Source organism: Seriola lalandi, unplaced genomic scaffold, assembly GCF_002814215.2.
Source record: "Seriola lalandi dorsalis isolate HSWRI2012SDOR001 ecotype SW California unplaced genomic scaffold, Sedor1 jcf7180002054583, whole genome shotgun sequence".
Taxonomy (NCBI): Eukaryota; Metazoa; Chordata; class Actinopteri; order Carangiformes; family Carangidae; genus Seriola; species Seriola lalandi.
In genome coordinates, this window is record NW_019525136.1 from 230,346 (window position 1) to 254,871 (window position 24,526).

General features: G+C 43.4%; 3 protein-coding genes across 8 annotated transcripts in view; 1 reads left to right on the top strand and 2 right to left on the bottom strand.

Moving 5' to 3' along the window:
• Positions 1–410: 410 nt before the first annotated feature.
• rbm42 (RNA binding motif protein 42) lies at positions 411–8,350 on the top strand. Its single transcript, XM_023418663.2, has 12 exons — positions 411–739; positions 1,033–1,089; positions 2,152–2,287; positions 2,455–2,524; positions 3,676–3,747; positions 4,426–4,580; positions 4,781–4,951; positions 5,175–5,309; positions 6,751–6,868; positions 7,131–7,228; positions 7,837–7,933; positions 8,132–8,350. Exons 2-12 carry the CDS (start codon positions 1,034–1,036, stop codon positions 8,242–8,244), a joined length of 1,221 nt encoding a protein of 406 aa, XP_023274431.1. The 5' UTR covers positions 411–739; position 1,033; the 3' UTR covers positions 8,245–8,350.
• An 891-nt stretch (positions 8,351–9,241) lies between these two features.
• On the bottom strand, positions 9,242–20,517 carry ppox (protoporphyrinogen oxidase). 4 transcript variants are annotated; one of them, XM_023418657.2, is made up of 14 exons: positions 20,404–20,517; positions 18,510–18,648; positions 17,666–17,752; positions 17,007–17,141; positions 15,996–16,111; positions 13,698–13,830; positions 12,508–12,652; positions 12,186–12,379; positions 10,843–10,903; positions 10,642–10,760; positions 10,442–10,555; positions 10,178–10,327; positions 9,980–10,022; positions 9,242–9,897 (listed from the first exon to the last, which is right to left on the bottom strand). In XM_023418657.2, exons 3-14 carry the CDS (start codon positions 17,747–17,749, stop codon positions 9,761–9,763), a joined length of 1,431 nt encoding a protein of 476 aa, XP_023274425.1. In that variant the 5' UTR covers positions 17,750–17,752; positions 18,510–18,648; positions 20,404–20,517; the 3' UTR covers positions 9,242–9,760. The 4 variants fall into 4 exon arrangements, with proteins under 4 accessions (XP_023274425.1, XP_023274427.1, XP_023274428.1 ...); XM_023418659.1 differs by having other exon boundaries at positions 20,334–20,476; XM_023418660.2 differs by lacking the exon at positions 18,510–18,648 and having other exon boundaries at positions 20,404–20,506.
• Positions 20,518–22,655: 2,138 nt separating this feature from the next.
• The window catches only part of dyrk1b (dual-specificity tyrosine-(Y)-phosphorylation regulated kinase 1B), a 50,607-nt gene continuing 48,736 nt past the window's right edge, over positions 22,656–24,526 (bottom strand). For all 3 annotated transcript variants that reach the window (XM_023418582.2, XM_087177197.1, XM_023418581.2), the window contains one exon: positions 22,656–24,462. In XM_023418582.2, the coding sequence (XP_023274350.1) occupies positions 23,947–24,462 (516 nt within the window). In that variant the 3' untranslated portion in view covers positions 22,656–23,946. The remainder of the gene's footprint in view (positions 24,463–24,526) is intronic.

The following is a 24,526-nucleotide window of genomic DNA, read 5'->3' on the forward strand; positions in this document are numbered from 1 at the left end:
TATTAAATCTGTTTCATTTTTTTTTTAACTCTTCTAAATGATGTCTTTTAAACTTCTTCCTCTTCCTTTAAAGACGGAAGCTATGAACTTTTAAAATTACCCTCAGTCTATAGAGGACCCTATAGAGTCTATAGGGTCCTCTATAGACTGAGGGGTCAGACATGATCCTGGGCATCACTGAAATTACTTTTTGAACGGAACTACTGTTATGGTTATTTGACCTCTTGTGTATGTGGAACTTTTGAAATAAAGAAAATAATTTTTTTTAAAGAAGAAAAAAAAAGGCATCATAGAAATTACACAAATCAACCACTGGAAAGACACGCTGGCCTTCCACTCCAGTCCAGTAGGTGGCGCATCTCCAGTCCAGTAGGTGGCAGTCATGTTGACTTGCAAAGAAGAAGTCGGAACCACTAGTGTTGGTACTACAGGGGCTATAATCATTAAGCTAATGGTGTCCACAACTCGGACAGTAGCTTCTTAATAATTATTTACAATTTCACCAAGTTTATTCCCAGTATGTAGCCAGGTTAGTTAGCGTAGAAATCACTGAGCGAAGGTCACAGCGGTTAGCGTTAAGGTTAGAGGAAAGTTGGTTTAGCTCGGTTAACTGCCAGCTTAGCTAGCTGGTGGTGTGCTAGCTAACATTACTTAGCTTAGTTTGAAAGCCCGGCGTGTGAAGTTAACTTGGTCAGCGAGAGGTGACCGTTCATATCGGAGGAGTCTACCATAGATAAAGGTAAGTGTTGTGGTTGATAACGTTCCTGTGTGAACATGTCAGATAAGGAAAGGTTCCGGTTCATTGTGCGTTAGAAATCCCACTGCAGACTACTATTCACTACCCAGACTGAATCACTTCGGCTCTGCAAAGTAGCCTCAACATTTTTAGCCCAAATTACAACAGTGGAGCCTTGTACAATGAAGCTCTTTTGTATTTCGTGTGTCTACGAATTCACTTGTCACATTGTTTGGTCACTTAACTAGATAGATCCCTTGTTTGGCTGGTCTCTGATCAGTGTTTCTGTCTCACAGCATGGCGCTAAAGTCAGGAGAGGAGCGCCTGAAAGAGATGGAGGCGGAGATGGCTCTGTGAGTACAACTGTTGTCGAGGGTCTGTTCACCCAAAGTCCACCCAACACAACGGAGGAGCTCCACGGCTCAGCTGCCAAATCACCACATGCATACGAACACACTGCTACAGAGTCACAGAAACAGCAGTGTAAAATATGTATCCATGTCATCAATAACCATAAACAGGCAACTCAGAGAATGTAAATGACTTACCTGTGATGACTGCATTGTCAGTACAGGTTCAGGGAAAGCATGAAGAAACTTCCGTCTGTGTGTCGCCACTGATGCTCCCATGTCAGGTTTTATCTGCCTGACAGATTTACTGAATATCTCTTTATAGTGTCTAGTATCAGCAGGGCCAGAGGACACCATTCATTTTGGGAATTTAGCCACTAGGGCTGAACTTTGCAGCTGGCAGGTTGATCTCAGGCTGAATTAGAATCCACATGTCTACTTACTGATGATGAGGAAAATAGTGTGGGTCACATTGCAGCTTTCAGAATGACTGAATTAAAACCTTTTCTTGTTGTGTCTCAAACCTAGGCTAGAAATATTAAGTTTTGTTTTTATTAAAACTTGAAGTAAGTTTGAAGGGTTTTCCGGAGAAATATGATCATTATTAAGTGAATAACAGGACCCAAACACATTACATGTTTTATTTTCAGTAGTCATGCAATCTAGAGAACAAATAGTTAGTGACTATTAAGCATTAGGCCATTTTGGTGTTGCAGAATTAGTGTTGAAATGATAATTTGATGAATCAGTTTGTCAATCAACAGAAAATTACTTGCCAACCTCTGTAGTTTTTCCTGCAGCTGGACTCTGTTGTAAGTGGGTTACTGCACAGCTCTACTTGACTGAGTGGATGCACTATAAGCAACATGGAGTCCCTCACTTCCATTCACTGTTCAATCTCTCAGAGAATCAACACTTTCGTTATTCAGTCATTCTGTGTTTTCACCATCATCTTTTATTGGTTATATGTATTTTCTAAATCACATATAGACTCTAAAGATATAACCAGTCATGTGTCGACCCCTGCTATAAATGTCAGTCTGTCTTACACTCTTTTCGCTGCAGTTTTGAGCAGGAGGTTCTTGGTGGTCCAGTACCAGTATCAGGAAGCCCACCTGTTATAGAGGCAGTCCCTGTAGCCCTGGCTGTCCCAACGGTTCCAGTAGTGAGACCCATCATAGGCACCAACACCTACAGACAGGTTCGTACTCTTCTAGTAGTGTCTGGGTAGTGATGTACTATCCAGATTGCTTATAGAAACAATTGTATTGTTTGTTTTAATGCCTGAGATGATATTTATCAATTGAAGGTCTTTGGCAGCTCAGGCTAAATCTCGTCCTCACACTCTGTCGGTCTCTTCCCTCTTAGGTCCAGCAGACATTAGAGGCCAGAGCTGCTAGTTTTGTTGGTCCTCCTCCACCGGCCTTTGTGGGACCAGGTGAACATAAAACTCCTGACACCTGTACACTAACAAGGGTTTGGCACTAATATCACACAGTTATGATCTTGGTGTCTTTGTTGATCACAGTCATTAAACATTCGCAGTGCAGGTGGAAACAGTCAGTGAACGAGTGGATATAATAACTGGTTAAACCTAAAACCAGCGCTTCCAGTAGCTGCTGATCAGAGCTGCTCTTCTTTATAGAGCTGCTTCAGCTCATACATGTTCTCAGGATGTCAGGTGTGAGTCCACAGCATCTCTACTGGATTCAGGTCTGGGCTCTGAGTTTGACTCATGAACAGAGATGTGAACCAGCTCCATTGATTCCTTTAAGCCTTCAGCTGTGACTCTGAGCTTCTTTGTTACTGATCATCTGTGTGGAGCTGTGGAGTCATCTTAGCTGGACGTCCACTTCCAAGGAGAGTAGCCACAGAACAGAATCATCTCCATCTGTAGACAGTTTGTCTGACTGTGGACTGATGAAGATCTGAAGTCTGTGACCCTTTCAGCTTCATGCTCATCAGCTTCTTCATCCTCAGTGTCTGAGATCTTTGTTGTGAGGCCTGGTTCACATCAGCTGATGTTTCTCTAAATGTCTGAGTGTTGTTTATAAGTCAAAGTGTCTCTGACCCAGAACCTCCAGTCTGGTTTCACTGACTGACTCCAGGTCTGATAACTCCTGACTCCAGTTAGCTTCTGTTCATGTCATTAGTCGATAGGTTCACACACTGTTTCCAGCCACACTTTGAATGTTTGAACAAGAACAACACAATGATTAGTTACAATAGATTCTGTTTGTTTATTATCGTAACTTAGATGAAGATCTGATCATATTTTAGGATAAATAACTATACAATTCCAAAGGGTTCACTGACTTTATGAAGAGGGGTCCAAAAGTCTGAGACCACTTTCTGTAGACTTCAAGTGGAAAATTCACAAAATGGGTTCATATTGATGTTTACATCCTGACACTGTTGTCAGGTGGTCAGAGGCTGACGAGGCTGATAGTGCCTCCTCCACCTCCTCCCATGATGCACATAAAGACAAATATACATTCACTGTATACATACACTCATGTCTTGCTGGCTTCATGCTCCTCAGATGTTTACACACTAATTAACACTCACTGTGACTTGTGTCTCTCCCAGTCCCTCCAGTACGTCCCCCCCCTCCCCCCATGATGAGACCAGCCTTTGTCCCCCACATCCTGCAGAGACCTGGTAAGTTTACCAGTAGACTACTAGTTTAATGGTTTATCCTTTACTAGGAGTAATTCCATAGGAGGTCAAAGGTCATAGGTGAAAGACTCCATTCAGCTTCAGAGGTCAGATAACAGTCCTCTGCCAGAAATCTTGGTGTAATATTTGACTCTGATTTCAACTGGACCTCCATGTAAAAAGGGTTGTCAAATCATGTTTTTATCAGCTACAGAATATTGTGAAAATCAAATCCTTAGCGTCATTCACTGATCTGGAGAAGGTTGTTCATGCATTTATCTCATCACATCTTGATTACTGAAACTCATAAAAAATGCTGCAGCCAAACTGAACTGGTTCCAAAACATGTCATCATATTACACCCATTTGATCCCCCTTACATTGGATACTGTGTCTTTTAGGATCTATTTTAAGATACTTGTGATCACTTTTAAGGCTCTATCTGGTTTGTCAACTTCTTACATCTCAGAACTGCTATATGACCAAACGCACTGCCTGAGATCCTTGAGCTAAACTCTGTTATCTGTCCCAAAGGCAAAGGGGACTGTGCATTTGCTTTTAGAGCCTCAGGACATTAGAATGACCTGCCCGAGGAGAGCAGGCGTGCTGAGTCGCTGCACCAGTTTAAATCATAAAGCAGCTTTCAATTCTTGATTTAGATGCTTTTATCTTTGGTTTCAGGTGGTCAGAGGCTGCCAATGATGCGTGGTCCTCCGATAGCACCTCCTCTGCCCCGGCCTCCTCCACCTCCTCCCATGATGCTCCCTCCTTCCCTGCAGGGCCAGGCACCCCAGGGTCCCTCTCAGCCCATGCAGCACATGACTTCTGCTCCTCAGGTCAGAGCTCAATGCAGCAGACAGGGACATTTATCACCACATCAGTCCGTGTGATGTTACTGCTTTATGTCTCAATTAGCAGCTACTAGTAAAAATGAACGTTACTGGGGTAAACTTCATTTTCCACATTAATATTCTTGTGATGTCCCCCTCTATCTTGAACTCTCGTGTCTCTGTGTCTGTTGGTGTGTCTCACTCAGGTCAGAGCCATGGTCTCGATGGTGTCGGCCCCGTCCACGAGACAGGGAGCCCCGCCTCCCGTTAAACCATCACAGTCAATCATCCAGGCAGCGCCGACTGTTTACTCTGCTCCCCCTGCTCCTGTTGGACATAAAAGAATCGACGTCAGAGCTCAGAGACAAGCCAGAATGGTACGGGCGTCTTGATCGATATCTTACACAATAATGTCTGGAAACTCTACGCTGTCTGTGTCAGCATCAGTACGAGTTTTGTGTTATGGTGTATTTTAAAAGTAATGTACTTAACTCTGGTATGTGTTAGTAACAGGGTGGTGGTGGTGGTCAGTGTGTAATACTGTAGGGTGGTGGTGCTGCTGTAGCATCAGGCTGGTTGTTCATGTTTCTGATCTCTCAGGAGGAGCTGGCAGCACGGGTGGCGGAGCAGCAGGCAGCAGTGATGGCCGCAGGTCTACTGGACAAGAAGGAGAGTGACAACAGCGGCACTGTCATTGGCCCCAGCATGCCTGAGCCTGAGCCCCCCCACATTGAGGTACAAGTGATCAGCAGTCTGCTTCCTGCTGTGAACTCTGAGGCTCTCATATCCTCATTCATACTGTGGCTGCAACAAAATTATTATATTGCAATTATTTTGCCAGATATTGTGATTGTGATATGAGTCAGAATGGTAATTTTTTCATTTACCTTTCACTGGAGAAATATGGAAATGATGATGATGTGATTTTTGTTGGGTCTTGTATCAAACAAACATGTTCCTTTTTCATGTGGAGAATATGATTTGTAGTCCGGGGCGTCTCTGTAGCACCACATCACTTTAATTATGTCTGTTGTGACACATTTGACCTTTATCAAAAAACTGCAGCTCCTGTGATTTGGATGCTGCCGTAGTGGACACATGAACATTATAGGCACGAGAGATAGATGGTGGGTTTGCTGTGCAAGTACTCCACTATATGTTGTTCTCAGGTCAAAAACTTTTTATTTATGGATTGGGAGCTCCTCCTACATAGAAACTCCATTCAGCCTTTAATGTTCAGCTCAATTCAAAACCACATTGTTCTGAAGCTACTTCATTCCTGAGCTCTAGCTTAGGCCAGGAACACACTGGATGTGTGGTGTGAGCATGCGGGCTGTGGAGCGTCTTGGATTTCATTTCGGCACCTGTGTTAACGGGTTAGAACAAACGCACTGCGTCTCACGCCTTGCGGCTGCGTCATGTGATCTAGAGATTTGGAGTCAAACCTCTTTTTCATGCGTGAAGCGTCTCCCAGTCAGTATGTGATCATACCAGCAACATAACGTATAACTGACTCCTTCCACTTCAGTTGTGTCTGTCTAGGCTGAATCGGAATATGACACATGAAAAAATATGAATATATTATTTAACCATTTTAGCAGCTGCATGTGGAGACTGACATTTTATGGCAAAAATAAATCAGAAATTAATTTATAACGAAGAGCAATCCAACACTGGAGCAGCCTGTAAACTCTATGTAGAGAGAGAGAGCTGCAGCAGAATCACAGCCGGTGTGTGAACACACGCATGCTTTTCTGCAGGAGTTCAGAGACGTCAGCCCACACACACACACACACACACGCAGTGTGTTTCTGGTGTAAGGAGTGGTCACTGCTCTTAGCCTCATAGGAGCATAGATTAAACCACAGCAGCAGCTGCAGTAGGTCCATCCACAGCCACAGCTCCAGGCAGAGCAGCTGCAGCTGATCATAGACGGTGGATGTTTACTGTCTCAGCTAAGCCTTTTGAAAGAAGGAATAAATACATCATGTAAAGAGTCTCATAATCTCTCATTTGTGTAGCGTCTGCAGAGTGTTTCCCTAAACTGGACTGGAACAACACACTAACTGTCTCTAAGGATCAAAAAATGTTTCAGGGAAAAGCAAAACTACTCCTTTATCTACCAGTTATATGTAGGTGAAGACGTTGTGTGTGTGTATGTGTGTGTGTGTTTTAGCCTGTGGAAAGTGCTGCAGAGGACAAAAAGAAAGCAAAGTCTGAGAAGGTGAAGAAGTGTATCCGGACTGCAGCAGGGACGAGCTGGGAGGACCCCAGTCTGTTGGAGTGGGAAGCAGGTACAAACTGCTGCAACACAAATGATAAAGATCATTTAACATAAACTGTGATGTGCTTCCTAAATCACTAACACTTGCATGTCAACATTTTGTCAGTTGTCCCCCATCAATGGTTGGGTTCCTCACCACACATGTTGGATATCACTGAGCTCAGCTGAGTGTGTACAAACTTAAACTCTTAATGTGACTGTTTTGTTGCTGCGGAGCTGCTGCAGGATGAAGGTAACACTGTCCGACTCTTTGTTCTGTCTCCCTGCCGCAGATGACTTCCGTATATTCTGTGGTGATCTTGGTAACGAGGTGAATGACGACATACTGGCCCGAGCCTTCAGCAGATACCCGTCTTTCCTCAAAGCTAAGGTCGGCTTGGTTTACTGTGTTTCTGCTCTGCTCACGTCCTGTAATCACATCCTCATTCCTACAGCTCCCAGAGCATTTTACTCACCTGTCGCATGAATCAGGGTCAGTATAACATTTACATTGAGGATTGAGTTTTACATTAATGACATTCGCTGCATGGTATCCGAATTGGAGACTTTTCTCTGATCATTTGAGACGATAATTGATCATCATTCAGGTAAATTCCAGGACTGTACATCAATGTAAATGAATTTCACTAATACATTTACAACCATGTGGCAGCAGACAACAGTATTTGGGTTAAACTTGAGGGTATGTACACATCAGGTCACTTGGACACTGCTGCAGAGATCTGTAATGACACCTTCACATTATCCAGGAGCACTTCCTGTCAATGTTAGTACAAAAACAATCTGAACCAAAGCTCCTTGTAAAAGCTTTTTTCCTTTGTTTTCTAATCTAATTCTTTGGATGAATATGTAATACACCACATGCACTGTTAAAAAAAAAATAAAAAAAATACAATGACGGTGATGAGCTCAAACCTGCGTTAGGCATCACATGGCCGTGTGTGTGTATGAAATCCTCACAAAAACTGTTGTTTTCAGGTGGTGAGAGACAAACGCACAGGGAAGACTAAAGGCTACGGCTTCGTCAGCTTCAAAGATCCAAACGACTACGTCAGAGCCATGAGAGAGATGAACGGTCAGTCTCTTCACAGACTTTCAACCTCTGTCACCTGCTCCTCTCATCACTTCCTGGTTCTGTTTGCATGTTGACCTTTGATGTGGACTTGTTGCATTTTACAGTTGGAGACTTCCAGCTTTAACTGATGACTAATTGACAGTCATATTGATACCTGCAGCCTCTGTGAATCCCTCTCTCTCTGCTGTGTGTTTCCAGGGAAGTATGTTGGCAGTCGGCCCATCAAACTGAGGAAGAGCATGTGGAAGGACCGCAACATGGAGGTGGTTCGCAAGAAACAGAAGGAGAAGAAGAAACTAGGCCTGAGATAGTGTCTGTGCGAGTTTGTGTGTTGTCTTATTTTAATTTGTCCGATCAGGAGCTGTCCTGAGGTTGTCTGGGTGGTCACTCTTTCTTAAATAAAACCATAATTTCAAAGTTGTTGGTTCTGGTTCATTTTACTGGATCTTTACCTGAACACATTGTTTTCACATTGCAGTACTCGTACTGATTCTGATCCCAGTCAGTTCTTACTGGACCTGGGCCTCTGCTTCTTCAGTAGTGTGGTTCACCCATCAGGTGACCTCAGGAAGCTGATAGATCTGTATCTACTATGTTTGTACATATTGATTATTACTGTTTTCACTCCAGCTAAGATGGTCCTCAGACAGTCACCTACATAAACCGTAAATGCTCTCTGAATGCTCCTCCAGCATCAGTGAGCTCCACTGCAGAGACCCAGCAGCGTGGCTCAGAGACAGCACGGGATGTAACCATGACTCAGCACAATACTCTGAAGGCTGGATCGTAACCTTAGAGTTGTGAATGATCGCTTCCTTCAAAACAAACACAATTGACGCGTTTTCTGACTCTAGAAGCTTGTGGGATTAGCCATGTATGTATATATACCTGAATTATATTGACATGGTGAATCCCTGAAGGCAACACTTTGAGCTTCACTGTGGTCTGTTTGGATCAGTATCAGCTCTTGTTCCCTTTTTAAGGTTTCTTATTTTACAGAGTTTAAGAGGAATTAAATACAATTTAGTGATTTTCTTTACAGCCGTATGGCAGTGATTGTTATAGTAGACTTAAACAGTGTTTATGTCTAACTCAGTTTCACACATTGTGACATTATGGCCTCATTGTGAACATGAGGAAGCCCACGTGTTCTTCTCAGGTCGTGTCATTTGAACCATATATACAGGCCTGATCTGTACAACATACCTCCACTGAATGTAATAACAGATTATATAGAAATCAGCTGCTGCAGGTCACATGTGCTCGCATCACATCAGTCAGTAATAAAACCTCTGAGAACATGACAACAACAGCTTAATAAGGCTTTACTTGGTGCAAGTCACATCAGTGGATCAGGCACTGGAGAGCATGAGGACTAGAACTAGGGAGCAGAGACACCTGGGCCTGCAGAGTCTGGATCAGCTCGGCCATGACACATTCTGATACTGCATTTATTAACACAACCCATCATATTATTTAGACACTGTTATATTACAATATAATATTAATCAATTATTAATTTAATCATACACAGTGGCACTGAACAAGAGAGGACTTCATAATTCAGTGTTTGTACTGACCACATGTCACTTCTCATCTCCAGGTAAATGTTGAACAAACCACCACAGCTACAGGCAGAGAGCCCAGAAGACAACAGGCCTGTGTGTGCTTGTAGAGCAGTGTGGCATTATGGGTAGAGAGATGATGGTTGCTGGTGTTCATGTGTGTGATACCTGAGTGACAGACACTTACAGACATCAAGTCCAAATGATAGAAATGATGAACTGAAAAAAGGCTTTGGAGACACGAGTGTGTGCATCTGCTCCATCAGATTACAGTCCCCAACAGCTGCTCTACAGCTGTGCGTCCACTGAAGATGACATCATTCACTGACACGCCATCATAGGAGGAGCCAGTGAGAGACAGCGGGAGATTAGTTTTCCTTATGAAGCTACGCATGGACTCTGGAAAGAGAGAGACAGACACACATTAACATGATGTCTGACTACACCTGGTCTTTAGATGTGGTGTTTGATCAATACTCGCCTACTCTCTGATGGTGTCCTAGATAATACTGAGGTATACAGTCCTGGAGAGACAAAGAGCGAAGACTGTTACAACTATCAACAAAATAGTCAGGGTGACGTGTGAACTCATACAGTGTCTGTTAACAGATACATCCTCTAACGATGTAAAAATGAATGAAATGAATCTGTCACTGGTTTGATTCCCGTCCGGTCGTACCCTCTGCAGTGCCACCCAACTCCAGCTGGGCGCTGAGGTGACTCCCAGGTGGCTCTGCACCGCCTCAGTGGCTCTCTCTAAAAGACGCTTCTCTGTTACTGTATCTGGGTCCCCAAACTCTTCCTGGAACCAGGCCCCGCCCATCATCACCTAGGAGACATGTGCTGCTTTGTCACTTTGTGTCATCACAAGCAGCAACGCTTTGCTTTAAAGCTGCAATTATCAATATTGTGCACGCGCGTGCGTGTGTGTGTGTGTGTGTACCGTCAGTCTAGTGGTCTGTCCATTAGGTCTGTTGTGTTGAGGGAAGGGGACAGAGTCGTAGACGATCCCCATCAGACCCCGATCCTCTGATGATGGAACCAGGTGACCAAAACCCTGAGAACAGTCACACAGATGGTTCTTTTAGACACCACTGAAAATATAAGACACTTCAACTGTGTGTGTGTGTTTCTGTTTCTTACCGTTACAGGCAGGATGGAACCCTCATACTCCAAATTTACCACAGCAACCGTTACCGTGGAGATTTCCTGCAGCTCCTGGATGAGAGGTTGACAGGAGGACGGCAAGGCTGAGGAGAGGGCTGGGGGTAGAAGGGAGGGGGGAGGTGTAAGGAAGAAAATCTTTTTTTTTCTTTTTGTACACAAGAGGCAGCCACCACTTACCTTTAGCTGGCAGAGCAGAGATGATGTGATCAGCTGATACGACTCCGTCCTCCAGATGGATCTACACACACACACACACACACACACACACACACACACACACACACACACACACACACACAAAGGTCTTCCTTGGTTGAACATTTCACCACATCTTATTCCACATAAGATTAAACTCTATCCTAGTCAATAATGTGTGAAGGTGCTATTGGTCACATGTCCTTACCTCCTTAATATCTCATGTGTCCTTGACAACAGCTAGAATCTGTAAGTCACCAGACATTCTCTAAGTTTAGTCTTCCCTCCTGCCTCCTTAGCTATGAGACCTTGGTTGCCCAACAACAGAGGTCTGAAGTGTCTCCGGCTGTCCACCATAATAAAGGTGTCCAGGCAGTAACCCATTGTACAACACAGTGAAGGTCATTACAGCCAGTGCTCTAGGAACACAGGTGAAGTTTGGGAAAACAAGATGAACCCTGGAATGAGGAAATCTCCTTCAGTTTTGTTTTCTTACACTCGAACATGGAGATGTTTTCAGGTATAATGTCCAACATCTTGGTCACCATCTTACTTTAGTGTGCTAACATGCTAGCATTTGCTAATTAGCTCTACACAAGTAAAACCTACAGCTGAGGCTGATGACACCATTAAACCACTATCACAGTTCATCCTGAGGGAACATGAACGTCTGAACCGGATTTAATGTCCATCCAACAGCTGTTGAGACAATTCATTCAAAAACAACAATGTGAACCTGATTCCTCTGGACCTAACGACAAATCATTTCTCCACTAGTGGTTAAAATCTGAACCTGCTGGTGGAGCTAAAGGAAAAGAGCGGGGATCACCATAGTTACCAGGACTCATCGTCTATGGGGTCATAGGAGACATAAAAAAAGCATAAATCTGCAAAAGAATAATGTGGAAATATAATGAGTAATAAATAAAACAATAAAAATGCCTTTTCCTATTGCCTTTTATTTAATCCTGTTTTCATTTATTTATTTGTTTTTTATTTTATGACACTCCTATGACTCCATAATTGTCCTGGGAGCATGAGTGCACTAAATTTCACGGCCATCCAAGTGAACATCCTCCTTTGTGAACCTCTGTACAAAGTTTCAGGTCAGTCTGTTGAAGAGTTGTTGGGATTGTTCAGTGCAGACCAAAGTGGTGGACTGACCGTGCAGTCGGAGCCCCGACACCAACGTGACACTAACACTGAGAACATGAGCGCTTCCAGCTGGGTTATTAAATGGATCATTCAGCAGGTGAGACCAGTTCAATCTGAACATCACGTTCACATTGTCAGCTTCACTAAACTCAGTTTGTTTCCTCACTAACCTTCCAACCAGAGGCTGAAGGACAGATGTGTTTAACATCTGCATCTCTGTGAAGCTCCACCCTGCTGCTCTGTAGGAGGGAGTCAGTAATGGATTCTGGGAGGGACTCCACCCCCCTGCTCAGGGACCACTGGGCCCATGACTCTTTAACAGATCTCTGAGCCAGAGGGCCAGGGGGGACCGCAGGACCGGGACCTACGGGGTTTCACACATACAGACAAGTTTTGTGTCACGCTCCTGCACCCTCACAAAACTACAGGAGAAAATGAAACACAACAAAATGGCCACAACAGTGACATCAGTTCAGTGATGCTGGAGTTTACCTGAGCCCAGCAGCATACCCAGGATCAGGGAACCTCTGTGCTGCTCTGCGTTGTACAACACAGGAAAACAGGAGCGCACACTCAGCTTCCTGCAGTCGCCTGCAAACACGCCGCGACACAAACTGTCCACAGCGATGTCTGCAAGCTGGACACACACAGAGGAGGACAAATTAACAACAGCAAGAAATGAAGTATTTATGGTAATATTTATCAAAGTTAATCGCTGTTAAAGGACAAGTTCACATTGTTTCAAGTCCATCTCATTACAATACTCAGTGACTGGTCACTGTAACTGACAAGACTTCACTGTAACTGACAAGACTTCACTGTATATACAGGAGACTTATGGTCTTCATCAGTGAAGAGATCCCACAGCAGCTAATCCATTCAAATGAACTACTGAAGGTTAGGTGGAGTATCAGTAACACACACTTATAAAGCATGAACGGATGTATAATACTTTCAATAATTGAAACTGGAATTTATTAAATAATATACTCCTGTTGACTTTCCAATAGAAAATAAATATCAAAACAGGATGTGATTAAACATGAACACAGTCAGAAAACTGTTGCTCTATGTTCCCTGACAGCCACCAGCTCCCAGAGCAGAAGAAACACAGCGGGAACATAAGTGCCCTTATAGTCAGCTTACTTAAACTAATATTAGCATTTAATAAGTCAAATTAATATAATACAAAATCAAACTTAAAATAGTCTCTAGGACATCCTTCTACCTGACCGTTATTCTGAAAATCAGTAACATCCTGTCTCTAAAGAATACTGAAAATTGTGTCTTTATCATCAGGAAGCCCCTCCCTCCGGTCGAGGCAGAGCCTTGAGAAAATGGATGGTATGATTTGGCGCTATACAAATAAAATTACATTGAAAAGAAAAATGTTTCCTGAAACACAGCTGAAGTTCATATGAGACTTCAATAAATCATGTGTTGCTTTAAGACAGACTTGAAAACATGTGAACTTGTGACACAGACCTACAGCAGGTGAATTAATACAAAAAAATATTCAGCAGATGTTTGGCTGTTACACCAACATGATGCTGTAACACTGTGATAATGATGGTGTAATGTCTATGACCATTGTTTAGTATCCACAGGACACCTGGAGTGCAGGTGATGTTTGGTTCAGACATGAAGCTGGTCACATGATGTTCCAGTAGTTTGATTCTCACCTCCTCTCCCAGCCTCCTCGAGACAAACGAGTGGATAGACTCGTCATCCTCCTTGCTTTTCTTCACCAGTATCTCCATGGCAACACTCAACAGGATGGGGCGAGAGAAGGGTGGGACTGTCCGCACAAGTCCACTGAAACAAAGACCAGTCCAGTCCAAAATCAGTCCAGTTCAAAACTATTATCAACTAGCATCTCTAACATCACAGGCATCATAAGAGTCGACAGCTGTGTTGGTGAACAGGTGAGCTACAGCGGCCACTGAGTAATGAATGAGCCACAGATACAGGTAGAGGCAGCACCTCAGGGATGACTGCATTTAAACCCACCGTTTGGACGGTCATGGTGAACAGCACATGTACAATATGATTTAATCCATCAGAACAAAAACTGCAGATACTCTTTGTGCCACTGCAGTGTGTAGATCACAAGTGTCAGCAGAGGTCGATCCATCAACGTCCATCCATCTACAAGTAAAGATGTGTCCACTATGACGTCTGAGTATCTAATTTCATGAAATGGCTGATTCATCCATCACTTCCTGGATCTGGGTAAAACTCCTCCTATAATGTTCTCACAGCAACTTACAACATATCTAAAAGGCTCTGTACTTTACAGTGATACTTGTCATTTCTCTCTCTCACTATTATATTAAAGTTCCTACGGACGTTTTAAACTCTGTAAAAATCCGCTATGATTCATATTTTGTTTAATGTGATTTTCACACATAAAATGTGAAAAAAAAATCAAACGCTGGGTCTGAAGCTCATCTCCTCTTACTTCCTCATTGATAAATCTGGATCGGGCCTTATGCCCCGCCCACCACCTGCTGGCTCCAGGTGGACAGGTGAAGGAGCAGAGAGTATGTGTTTGAGCCTCAGTCAGACCCAGACTCAGATGAGGAGTCTGAGACCAGAACCAGAGACTAGCAGACGGATCAGAGCGGTTAGCGTAGTTAGCATCTTTATTTGTTTATGTTGTTTGTTAGCTTGTAACTGGCAGTGGCTGACACAGTGTTAGTGGTTGTGCTAATGCTAACTCTCTCTCTCTGTACTGATGAGGTTTCAGGTTTATTTAGCCCCGCCCCCTGTCCTCACAGGTTGACAGGATTGGTTCCTGAGGTTTGTGACGTATGAAACCCTGAATCTGTGTTTATGAGACTGTCATTGGTTCACTGCAGTTCAAGGTGGAAACACTCAGTCATGGTGCTGATGATTATTTCACTCATATGTCTGTATTATATAAATGGATGTTAACAAAGGAGGGGGTCTTTAAAGCTGGAATTCAGGACTTTTACATATCAATGAACATCTGTTACATTCAAGTCTGATTGATTAACCCTCTCAGCTCCAGGCAAATCTCACTGTCTGTGGAGACGTCTCCGCTCTGAGTACAGGAAGTGATGTGTTTAACCTCTGTTGTCTCTATGTACAGTGTGAACAGAAGCACCTGACAGACAGCTGCATGTTGTTTCCCAGACTTTTAATGTGTGTCCCCTTGCAACACAGTACAACATGCTGTAGGTTCCCAGATGAAATACATGGGCAGGAACCCACAGCATGTTGGACATGCAGCTGTCTGTCGTGTTGGGTGCTTATGTTGTTAATGTGTTTACAGTGTACATATAGACAACAGAACATGGTGTCAGAAGGAGCAACTGTTGCCATGGACCGAGCAGCTACGACAGTGTGTGGTGAAGTAAACCTGAAGTTTGTGATGCTCCAGTTAGAAAACAAACAGTATCTTACAACAACAGTTTGTTATTATTATATATAGTCATTTTTTGTAATTACTCTGACTGCCAGAGGGGGGAGACAACAACTCTACACAGCAGGTTGAAATTATTTAACATGATAATTCTGTGTATCAATACCTTGTAATTAATCAATATTAATCAGTTTTTATGGATCATACAGTAACTACAGTAACTTCCAGATAAGATTCTACTGAACAGACAATATTCCTAACACACTCATGAGTGTGTGCATTACCAGCTGTTACTGCAGGTTTACAACCGTGAAGCTACAGGCCACATATTGAATACATGTTTAATCTCATATAATAATAATGATAATGATAATGTTAATGATAATGATAATAATATCTGGAAATGTAGGATTCCCACTAGAGTGAAAGGTTGTATGGACATGAACAGAACAACACAGGCTGTAGTGATGCAGCAGCTCAATTCAGAGTGTGAAAGGTTTTGAAAACTGTGAGTGGAGATCAGATGTTTTCAGATCTGTGACTGTATTTAAAACTAAGAAGCAACACAAAAATGAACAGCTCAGTCTCAGACCTGATTCCTGACGGCATCCTGTGCAGCTGTCCCTTCACATACAGGTATCTGTTCTTCGACGCCACATGACTGTGGGTGACCGGCAGAATCTCCCCCGCAAGACCCAAGTCTTCCACCTGCACACACACACACACACACACACACACACACACACACACACACACACACACACACACACACAGTGTTGGATGTTACAGGTGTTTTTGATAACCCAATCAGATCACTGGAAAACTGAGTCATCATTCCTACAGGATCCTGACAGGGTCAAAAGAGTTAACAATACAGTGATCAATAATAACAAGTAGTAGATATTTAAATTAAGTGGAATTGTTTTGCTCTTCCAGACCATCATGTGTCCACTCTGGTTTTAAAACAGAGCTTCTAACAAACAAAGAGTTTATCAGGCTAAATATTCATAGCATAACTATTATAGCTTAATTTTAATTGAACAAATATCATTTAATCTGACAGGATTCCTGACTGTGATGAAGCTTTTACTCTCTTCTTCATCACTGCAGCTCAGAACAACACTCTGTGACTACAACTGGAAATAAAAACTAAAGCTCTGATGTCTTTGATTAGAACAATGATCCAACCACTGTTCAATATTTCTCATGATTATAAATTGGATTGTAAACATTTCAGTCAGACTGACTCATCAGACATCAACTACTCCTCTCCTCCTTTCTTTCTATCTGTAGCAGAAACAGTCTGACTTTAATAGTAATTATATTTAGAAATATTTTTTTTATTCCAGTCATGTGATCATATTGTTCACATTTCACCTTATTGAATATCACTTTTGGACATTGCTATAACCGAACTTAACGGTGGGCATCAGGCGTTTCTTCTCATATCATATTAAGAACTTTATTCATGTTGTTTATAGTTAACAACCTTGTCTCTTTCACAACGCGCTCGTAACCGGACAGGTAAACCCAGGGTTAACTGAGCCCGTTGATAAGCAGCTTCGTAGTACAGGTTATCAGGTCAGTCAATGTTAGAACTCACCATGTTGAGTGTGTTGCGTCCCACTGCCCCAGCAGGTCGGATCCCTCTGGGTCCATGTTCAAATACGGCCCCGTCGGACCTCCTAGTGGACCACAGCCAACCCCCAAACCGGCTGCTGGACTCCAAAACTACAACCTGAGGACAACAAGACTCAGACTGTTGCTTCAGTTCAAACAACTAATATTGTAGAGGTCAAAGAAGCTTACATCGGATTTTATTTACATGATGTACACACACATATATATATATATATATATATATATATATATATATATATATATACACACATATATATATACACCTTCAAATACAAAATTCTGAATATATTCTAAGACTGTACAGTTTTTATTTTCATGTATCCTACCTAAACCTGTTCATTTTTATCAATGTCTCATTATATGTGACCACTGGAGAGAATAACACCCCCTCCACCTGTGTGCTTTATCTTAAAGGCAACATGGCAGCAGTGAGGTCTGTTCTTCTATGCCGACACACCATCAAATAACTCATTAGAAACTTCAACCTGATGAAAACAGCCTAAAGACACAGTTTGTATTAATGTGTATGTTGTCTCCTCTTCATCATGTGATGACCTACACACTGCGTTCACCTCATCACGTCAGTTCTGTAGTGTGTGTGTGTGTGTGTGTGTGTGTTACCTTGGTAACCTGGGGACTCTTGCACAGGTAGTAAGATGCTGCCAAACCCCCAATCCCCCCTCCGAGGACTGCGACAGTTCTCATTGGCTAAGAGCAAAAAGAAAACACATCTAATGACCACCACCACCAACAACACCAACAACCTGTTCACACCAGTCTCCAGTGACCACTTATGATTAGATCTCACTTCACTGCTTTATAAACAAATAAACACGTGTACGTTGTTGTTTTTAACCAATAAGACGGGTCCGTTGTGTTTGTGTGAGAGAGAGACAGAGAGAGAGAGAGAGAGAGAGAGAGAGAGAGAGAGAGAGAGAGGCGGGACTTATGAGACTGTGGCAGAGTAGGCGGTCCTTCAATGTGGCCCGGGATGGTGTCCCATTTGTGCCAAAAATATGCATGTGCACTGTCTGTGTGGACTGAACATGTGTGTGTCAGTTTAACCTCAAACTGTTGTTGTTTTGTTGCACTTCCTGTTGTTTTACTGTGTTGTTGTATGAGTCAACCAGATGTGTCCTCCCTTTAGTGCAGCAGATAACTGCATGTTTCAGGTTAATCTTCCAAATGTGGATACAGGTACTAAACTTGGCACAAATCCTCCTTGGGTATTATTCTTTTGATAAAACACGTTAGCCTCTCGAAAATTCAAGATGGCCGCCATTTCTGGTAAGGAAATGTTATGTTTTGCAATAAGTTCATCCTGTATTTTCTCATATGAATAATTCAGGTGTCGCTGACTAGCCTAGCGAGCTAGTGGACAAGCTGTTGTTAAAACAAGTAAACAAGCAGACTGTTGATACATTGTGTTTTATGCACAAATTTATGCCCCAGAGGGTTAACATACCAATTTTAGAGCTTGAAGTTATCTGTTGCACTACTTTCCCAACTTCTTCCAGCTTCCCCGTGGGCAGTTGCTGGGGGCAACCTCCAAGCAGAGATGCACCGCTTCAGTGTTGTCCCGTCTCCCTCCAGTACCCCTAACACTGCAATTACTATTACATTATTTTTCAGGCATCTTCTCAGTGTCATACTAATAAGAGCAATCAGAGTAACACGCTAGTAAATAAATAAATAAATAATGGCAATAAAGATCAGTTGCAATGCACAAATGGAACCACATGGCCAGTTTCACAAAAATAGACTCTGACTGTGTCTTAGATAAAACAAATAGTCAGACGTGTGAATTCATTACTTGCACAAAGCACTTTAGTTCTTGACTATGTTAAGCTGGACTGTGGTACAATGAATTCTGGGTAAACTAAGACTTTTTTCAAAATAAAAAAAATGGCTGACTAAGGAGCCGCATCCAACTGTTCACTCTGTTTACCCTCAGCGGAAAAAGTTTGTCTTTTGGAAGAATTCAACAGTTACAAGGACATTTTACTTTGGAAATTCAGTGAAGAGTGAAACAATAAAAGCCTGATTTGGAAAAAAATGGCAACAGTCTCTAAAAACTTTCCCTTCTCTCTCTCTCTCTCTGCATAACAATGTTAGCAAACCACAAAGCCATGTTCTACTGTTTTTGCTTCTACTGGTCAGCACAGGTGTCATTGATTGTTACCATGGTAACATTGGTCTCAGGACTGAGTTACTTGGGGGCAAGGTGTCTAATGTTTTTGGTTTAAAGTGAGTCAGTCTTGATTCTAGTGAAACAGTCTGACTAACATCAGACTGATCTGGACCAACACCACAGACCAGTCTGAGATATCTCTGTGAAACTGGCCCAGGACACATTCACGTTCACACTGCTAAAACAATGTGGCCACATGTGGTCCAGACCACCTCTGAATGTGGTCTGATCTCAGTGCGTCCTAAATACATCTTGAGTGCGTTCACACCTGAACTTAGAGCTGACAACCATCACCTGAGACGGATGTTAATACCAGGTCTGAACAGGTCTGAGTGAGGAGGGCTGGTGAGCTGTGACTGGGTGTGACTGGTTAAGACGGCTGTTCATCATGATATGAAAAACTGTTGGTTTATCAGCTGTGTCCCTGTCACCAGCTGTGTGTCCAACTGTCTGTCTGACTGTCCAACTGTCTGTCTGACTGTCCTCCTCCACAGAGACTGAGAGGACGACTGGGACTTGAATGAGTTCTCTCTTATTTCAAACTTACCTCCTGTTCACAGAGTCAGTTGTTTTCTTTGGACTCAGACTGGAACATCTCCTGTTTCCTTTTCCTCCACTGTCTCACACCACAGTAACACACCCTGACGTCACTGACGTCACTGGACCTGCAGACTTCATGACTCTAAATGTTGTCATTATGTAGCTGTGATAGTTGATATTACAAACCCCGCCTCCCTGCAGGCAGCCGGTAAACAATACTCCAGTTCCTGATACATAAAACCACCGCTTCTGTGGTGCTGGGGAGGTTCTGGTGGGTTCTGGTTCTCAAAGTGATGCCAGTGTGGAGGCTTTAAATGAAACCTGCTGCTGTGATAACGTGAAGCCCGGTCAGTCAGGCCGTACAGCAGCGGTGTTCACAGCTCTACAGCCCCCCTCACTCACTCACTCACACGGCCTCTGGATGGAGGCTGCTGGACCCGCCGGCCCCGAACTACAGCAGCTACACTGACCCGGACTGGACTTATGATACAGCGAGACCACAGACACGAGGACAGGGCACCTGTCTGCAGGTAAACACACAGCCGGAATCCAGCTCACCTCAACACTGACGTCGGGTTCCTCACATTTAACCCAGACAGACGGAATCTGTAGAAAGTTCAGGTGTTACCTTGTTATGTGACTTATCACCGCAGGGACGGGATCCGTGCTCACCCCGGTTACGACAACAGAACCTATTAATACTTCCGTTCTTACTTCCGACCCTGACTCCTTCAGAATAAAGTGCCACAGTTCTTCTTCCTCTTCATGTTTATGGCATTTGGCAACAATTAAATGATGTATTACCGCCACCAACTGGTGTGGAGTGTTACATACATCTGCACCAACGATGATGATGATGATGATGATGATGATTACGATGATGATTATGATGATGATGATAATAATGATAGTGTTATTATAACCTCAAAGATATTAAAGATATAATAATAATAATAATTTTAATATTATTATTATTGTTGTTGTTATGACAATAACTTAAAAGATATTGAAATAGTGAAACAACATGAACAACAGTCTCCTGAACTGAACTGTGAACAGAATATAAGTGAAGTTAATGTCACTCAGACTCAGTGAAGCTTGATCTGCAGTTCTTCCTGAAACACAAACATCACAGCTTCTCATTTTAAATACTGTTCAGTTTGACACTGGATCTAAAGTTGACTGTTTCCCAGGCTCTGCTGCTTTTTCCTTCTCCTCTTTAAATCTTCAACCACCATCCTCCTGTCCTCGTTTCTTTCCACTGCCTCTGCCTCCTGTCCATCTGCTCTCAGGGAACAGTCCTAAGACTGGAACAACGGTACAAGCTGTCAGAGACGGTCAGACAGATCATCAGTGCACAATCTTTACTCAATAATAAATTCTCCTCTGATGACGGAAATAGAAACATTAAGTTTAATTTATCAGCCTTTCCTGGAGACAGATGTGTATAGAATCTGTGTGTATTACGAGGACTTCTTATTGACAAGCAACATCACCAGAAGGCAGAACATAACATGAGATGAATATCCATGGGGAGTGGGTTAAAAAGAGTAAGGGGGCCCGTGAGGTGGGCGGCTAGAACCTGTCTCTGCCCAGATATTTGTGGTGTTTTGTTTCATAATGAATGAATGAAACTACAATGAAAAAAAAAAATAATAATAATAATCAAAGGGAGCTTATTAACAGTGTGTGGATTATATTGTAATGAAGGACCAGCAGCCTTTTCCCTCTGTTTCCAGTCATCATCACAGTCTCCTCATGTCACTGTGAGCTGCAGTGATGGAACCATTACCAGTGTTCAGTGAAGCGAACTCTCCCTTTAAAACCAGACTCGAACCACTGGTCACTTTATGGTAAACTCAGTGAATGTGTCCCTGTTAGGCTCCTGTAGGAAGGTGATCTGATGTCAGCAGGCGGGGCTGTTCTGATCAGTGTAGGTTACCATGGTGATATACATCAGTTAAAAGTGAGCCAGCTCTATGATACCAGTAAACCAGAGATAACCCTCTGACCTTCACGGTACAGGTGATGGTCCTGGTTACCACGGTGACTAGCTCCAGTAGGCATTGTTACAAACTTCTCTCTCACTTACCAAACAGTAGAGAGTTCACCAAAATAAAACCACTGTTTCCAACAGGTGGGTCATCTGCCAAATACTGAGTGTTTGTATTCCACCATGCTTTTTTTTTTTACATTCAGGTGAATGGAGTTGTCAGCTGTCAGTTTTCACATCCTTTCCCAGTGCTCCCAGTAAGATGAACTACACTGTGAGGACAAACCTTTCCTTTTATTCTGAAGGTTTCCATTAAACCAGATGTTACTGTCCCACAGTTTCACACACAAACCTGTGATTAATGAACTCTGTCACTCAGAAACAACCTGAATAACTGATGACCCGTGTGTGTGTGTGTGTGTGTGTGTGTGTGTGAGACCACTCAAACTCAAATATTTACCATCATTAAACTCTCAGATTTCTGATGCGAGTCTACAAGTTTTCAATATGAAATAAATAAGATCATATGAATAAATAGACAAAACTGTGAATGAATTAAGTGTTAAAGCTCAACATCCTGTTTCTTTTCACAATAAGAGTTTGTTACAGCTCATTTTCATTTCAACTCTTTTCCAAATTCTTTCAGACAAACAAGCCCAGCCAGCTGATTGGCTGTCAGCAGCAGCCAATCACCATTCATGGTTACATGACAGAGTCTGTGTGTATTCATTCATATGATTATTTATTTCCCGTCTTTTTCAGTGTGTGTCGAACACTTCAGCCTTCATGTGGTGTTGTGATGTGGGTCGACAGCAGCGGAGTTTCATCCTGAGGTGATGATGATGAAGCTGGATCAGATTAGGAGGAAGAAAAGCGGAGATCTGGTGTTTGTTTGACTTTGGTGTGCAAAAGTATACTCTTTATTCTTATTATATATCCAACTTTATTTTGCCCCGACCCCTCCCCTCCACCCAGCCCCCACAACCGGTGGCATTCCCATGTCACCAGTTACTGTCACTGTTACAATAGCCAATCAGAGCTCACCTGCAGAAAGAAGGCAACCAAACAAAGAAGAGCAGAAAAAAGGGTTACTTTCAGTTTGTTTTTTCTTGTTAAATAGTAATAAATACATTGAGATGCAGTGGTTCTTACTTTATCCTTTTCTCTTAAGCAGAAGGGTTAAAAAGTTTTTTTTATTTCTGTTTCTATTTCTTTTTATTTCTTTAATTGATCTGTGTTGGATCTTTAGCAGCAATCCGGACCAGTTGTCATGGTGATTAGCAGCACAGAGAGGAGGAGCTGTCTGGAGGAGAAATACAACAGGAGAAGGAGGAGATGAAGAAGAGAGCGGGGAGAAGAGGAGGATGAGGAGGAGAAGGAGATCCCTATGAGCGCCAGGAAGGCATCAGTGTCCCGTCACCTTCTCCTCCCTCCACCTCCCTCCCCCTCTCCGTGCTCTGTCACGGCACGGCGCGGCGGCGGCGAGCGACAGAGGGAGGACGCAAACTCAAAGAAAAGGTGAGTTTAACACAGACAGGAGAGAGAATCCATGAGTCCTGAATCACACATATGTTGGTGTTTTCTCCCTTTGAAACCAGCGTCTGTCGTCTCCATGCAGCAGTATGCACAGATACTGGATACATGTGTGTGTGTGTGTTTGTGTGTGTGTGTGTGTGAGTGTGTGTAAAGACTGCTCGTCTCTAAGGGCTGCACATATGAATATGCTAATGTCATAACTAACCAGTGTGAACATGAACGTGTACTCTCCGTCCTCTTACAGCCACCATATGGAGTAAAATGGAAAAGCATGGCTCCTCTCTCTTTCCTCTTCATCCTCCTCCTCCTCTCCAGGCTTAAACAACAACCAAGTAGAACACACAACTCCTCAAACCCGAGAAAAATCAAATAATATTAAACAACAATAATAATATTAATAAAAACAAACCTGTCACAATCATTCCTTTCCAATTACAGTCGCAACAGAAGACAACAAACTAAAACAGGATAAAAGGAGAGTTTTCCCAGCATCCTCCTCCTTCCTCCTCCTCCTCTCATGCAGTACAAACTGTCTCCTTCAGCACAAAGTTCACCTCTTTGTCTCTGAACTCTGGCTGTATGTGTGTAGTTGTAGTAGTTGTAGTTAAAATTGTATGGCTTTAGGGCATGGTTCAGGTTTTATCAAGAGTTGGCTGGCCCCTCGTCTGAGTCCGGCCTCCCTCTGCCCCCCGCAGCGGGGTTATTGTTGTTGGAGGCAGGGTAGTAGTCCTCAGGGGGCGGGGCTTGTGGCCCTGGGGCGGTGGGGGCCGTCCGAGTCCGGAAGGCAGACAGTCCAATTGGCAGAGCGAGGGGCAGGGAGGCTGAGCCAAACTGAGAGGCCTCCATGGAAGACACCGCCCCCAGGTGGTGCAGCCCTAGGGACACGCCCACATCCATGCTGTCACTCATCTGGGGCGAGGATCCCTGCTGCCCCCCCCCTCCACCGATGCCCGTCTGTCCGCCCTGCCGCAGGCCACGCCCACCGTTCCCGTGGTGGGAGTAAGTTGGGTGGGGGTGGTGGGGCGCGTCCAGGAAGTGGCGCTGGTGTTGCTGGGAGGCAGCCGGCTTGTGGAGCAGCAACTGGGTGTATGCTGGGTCCTGACCCCCACCTCCACCATCACTGCCCGGCCACATCCTCATCTGCTGCTGGGAGGGAGCCTGGTGAGGGGGGGGGCAGAAACACAGAGGTGAGACACATTCTCTGACGGAGGAACTTACAGAA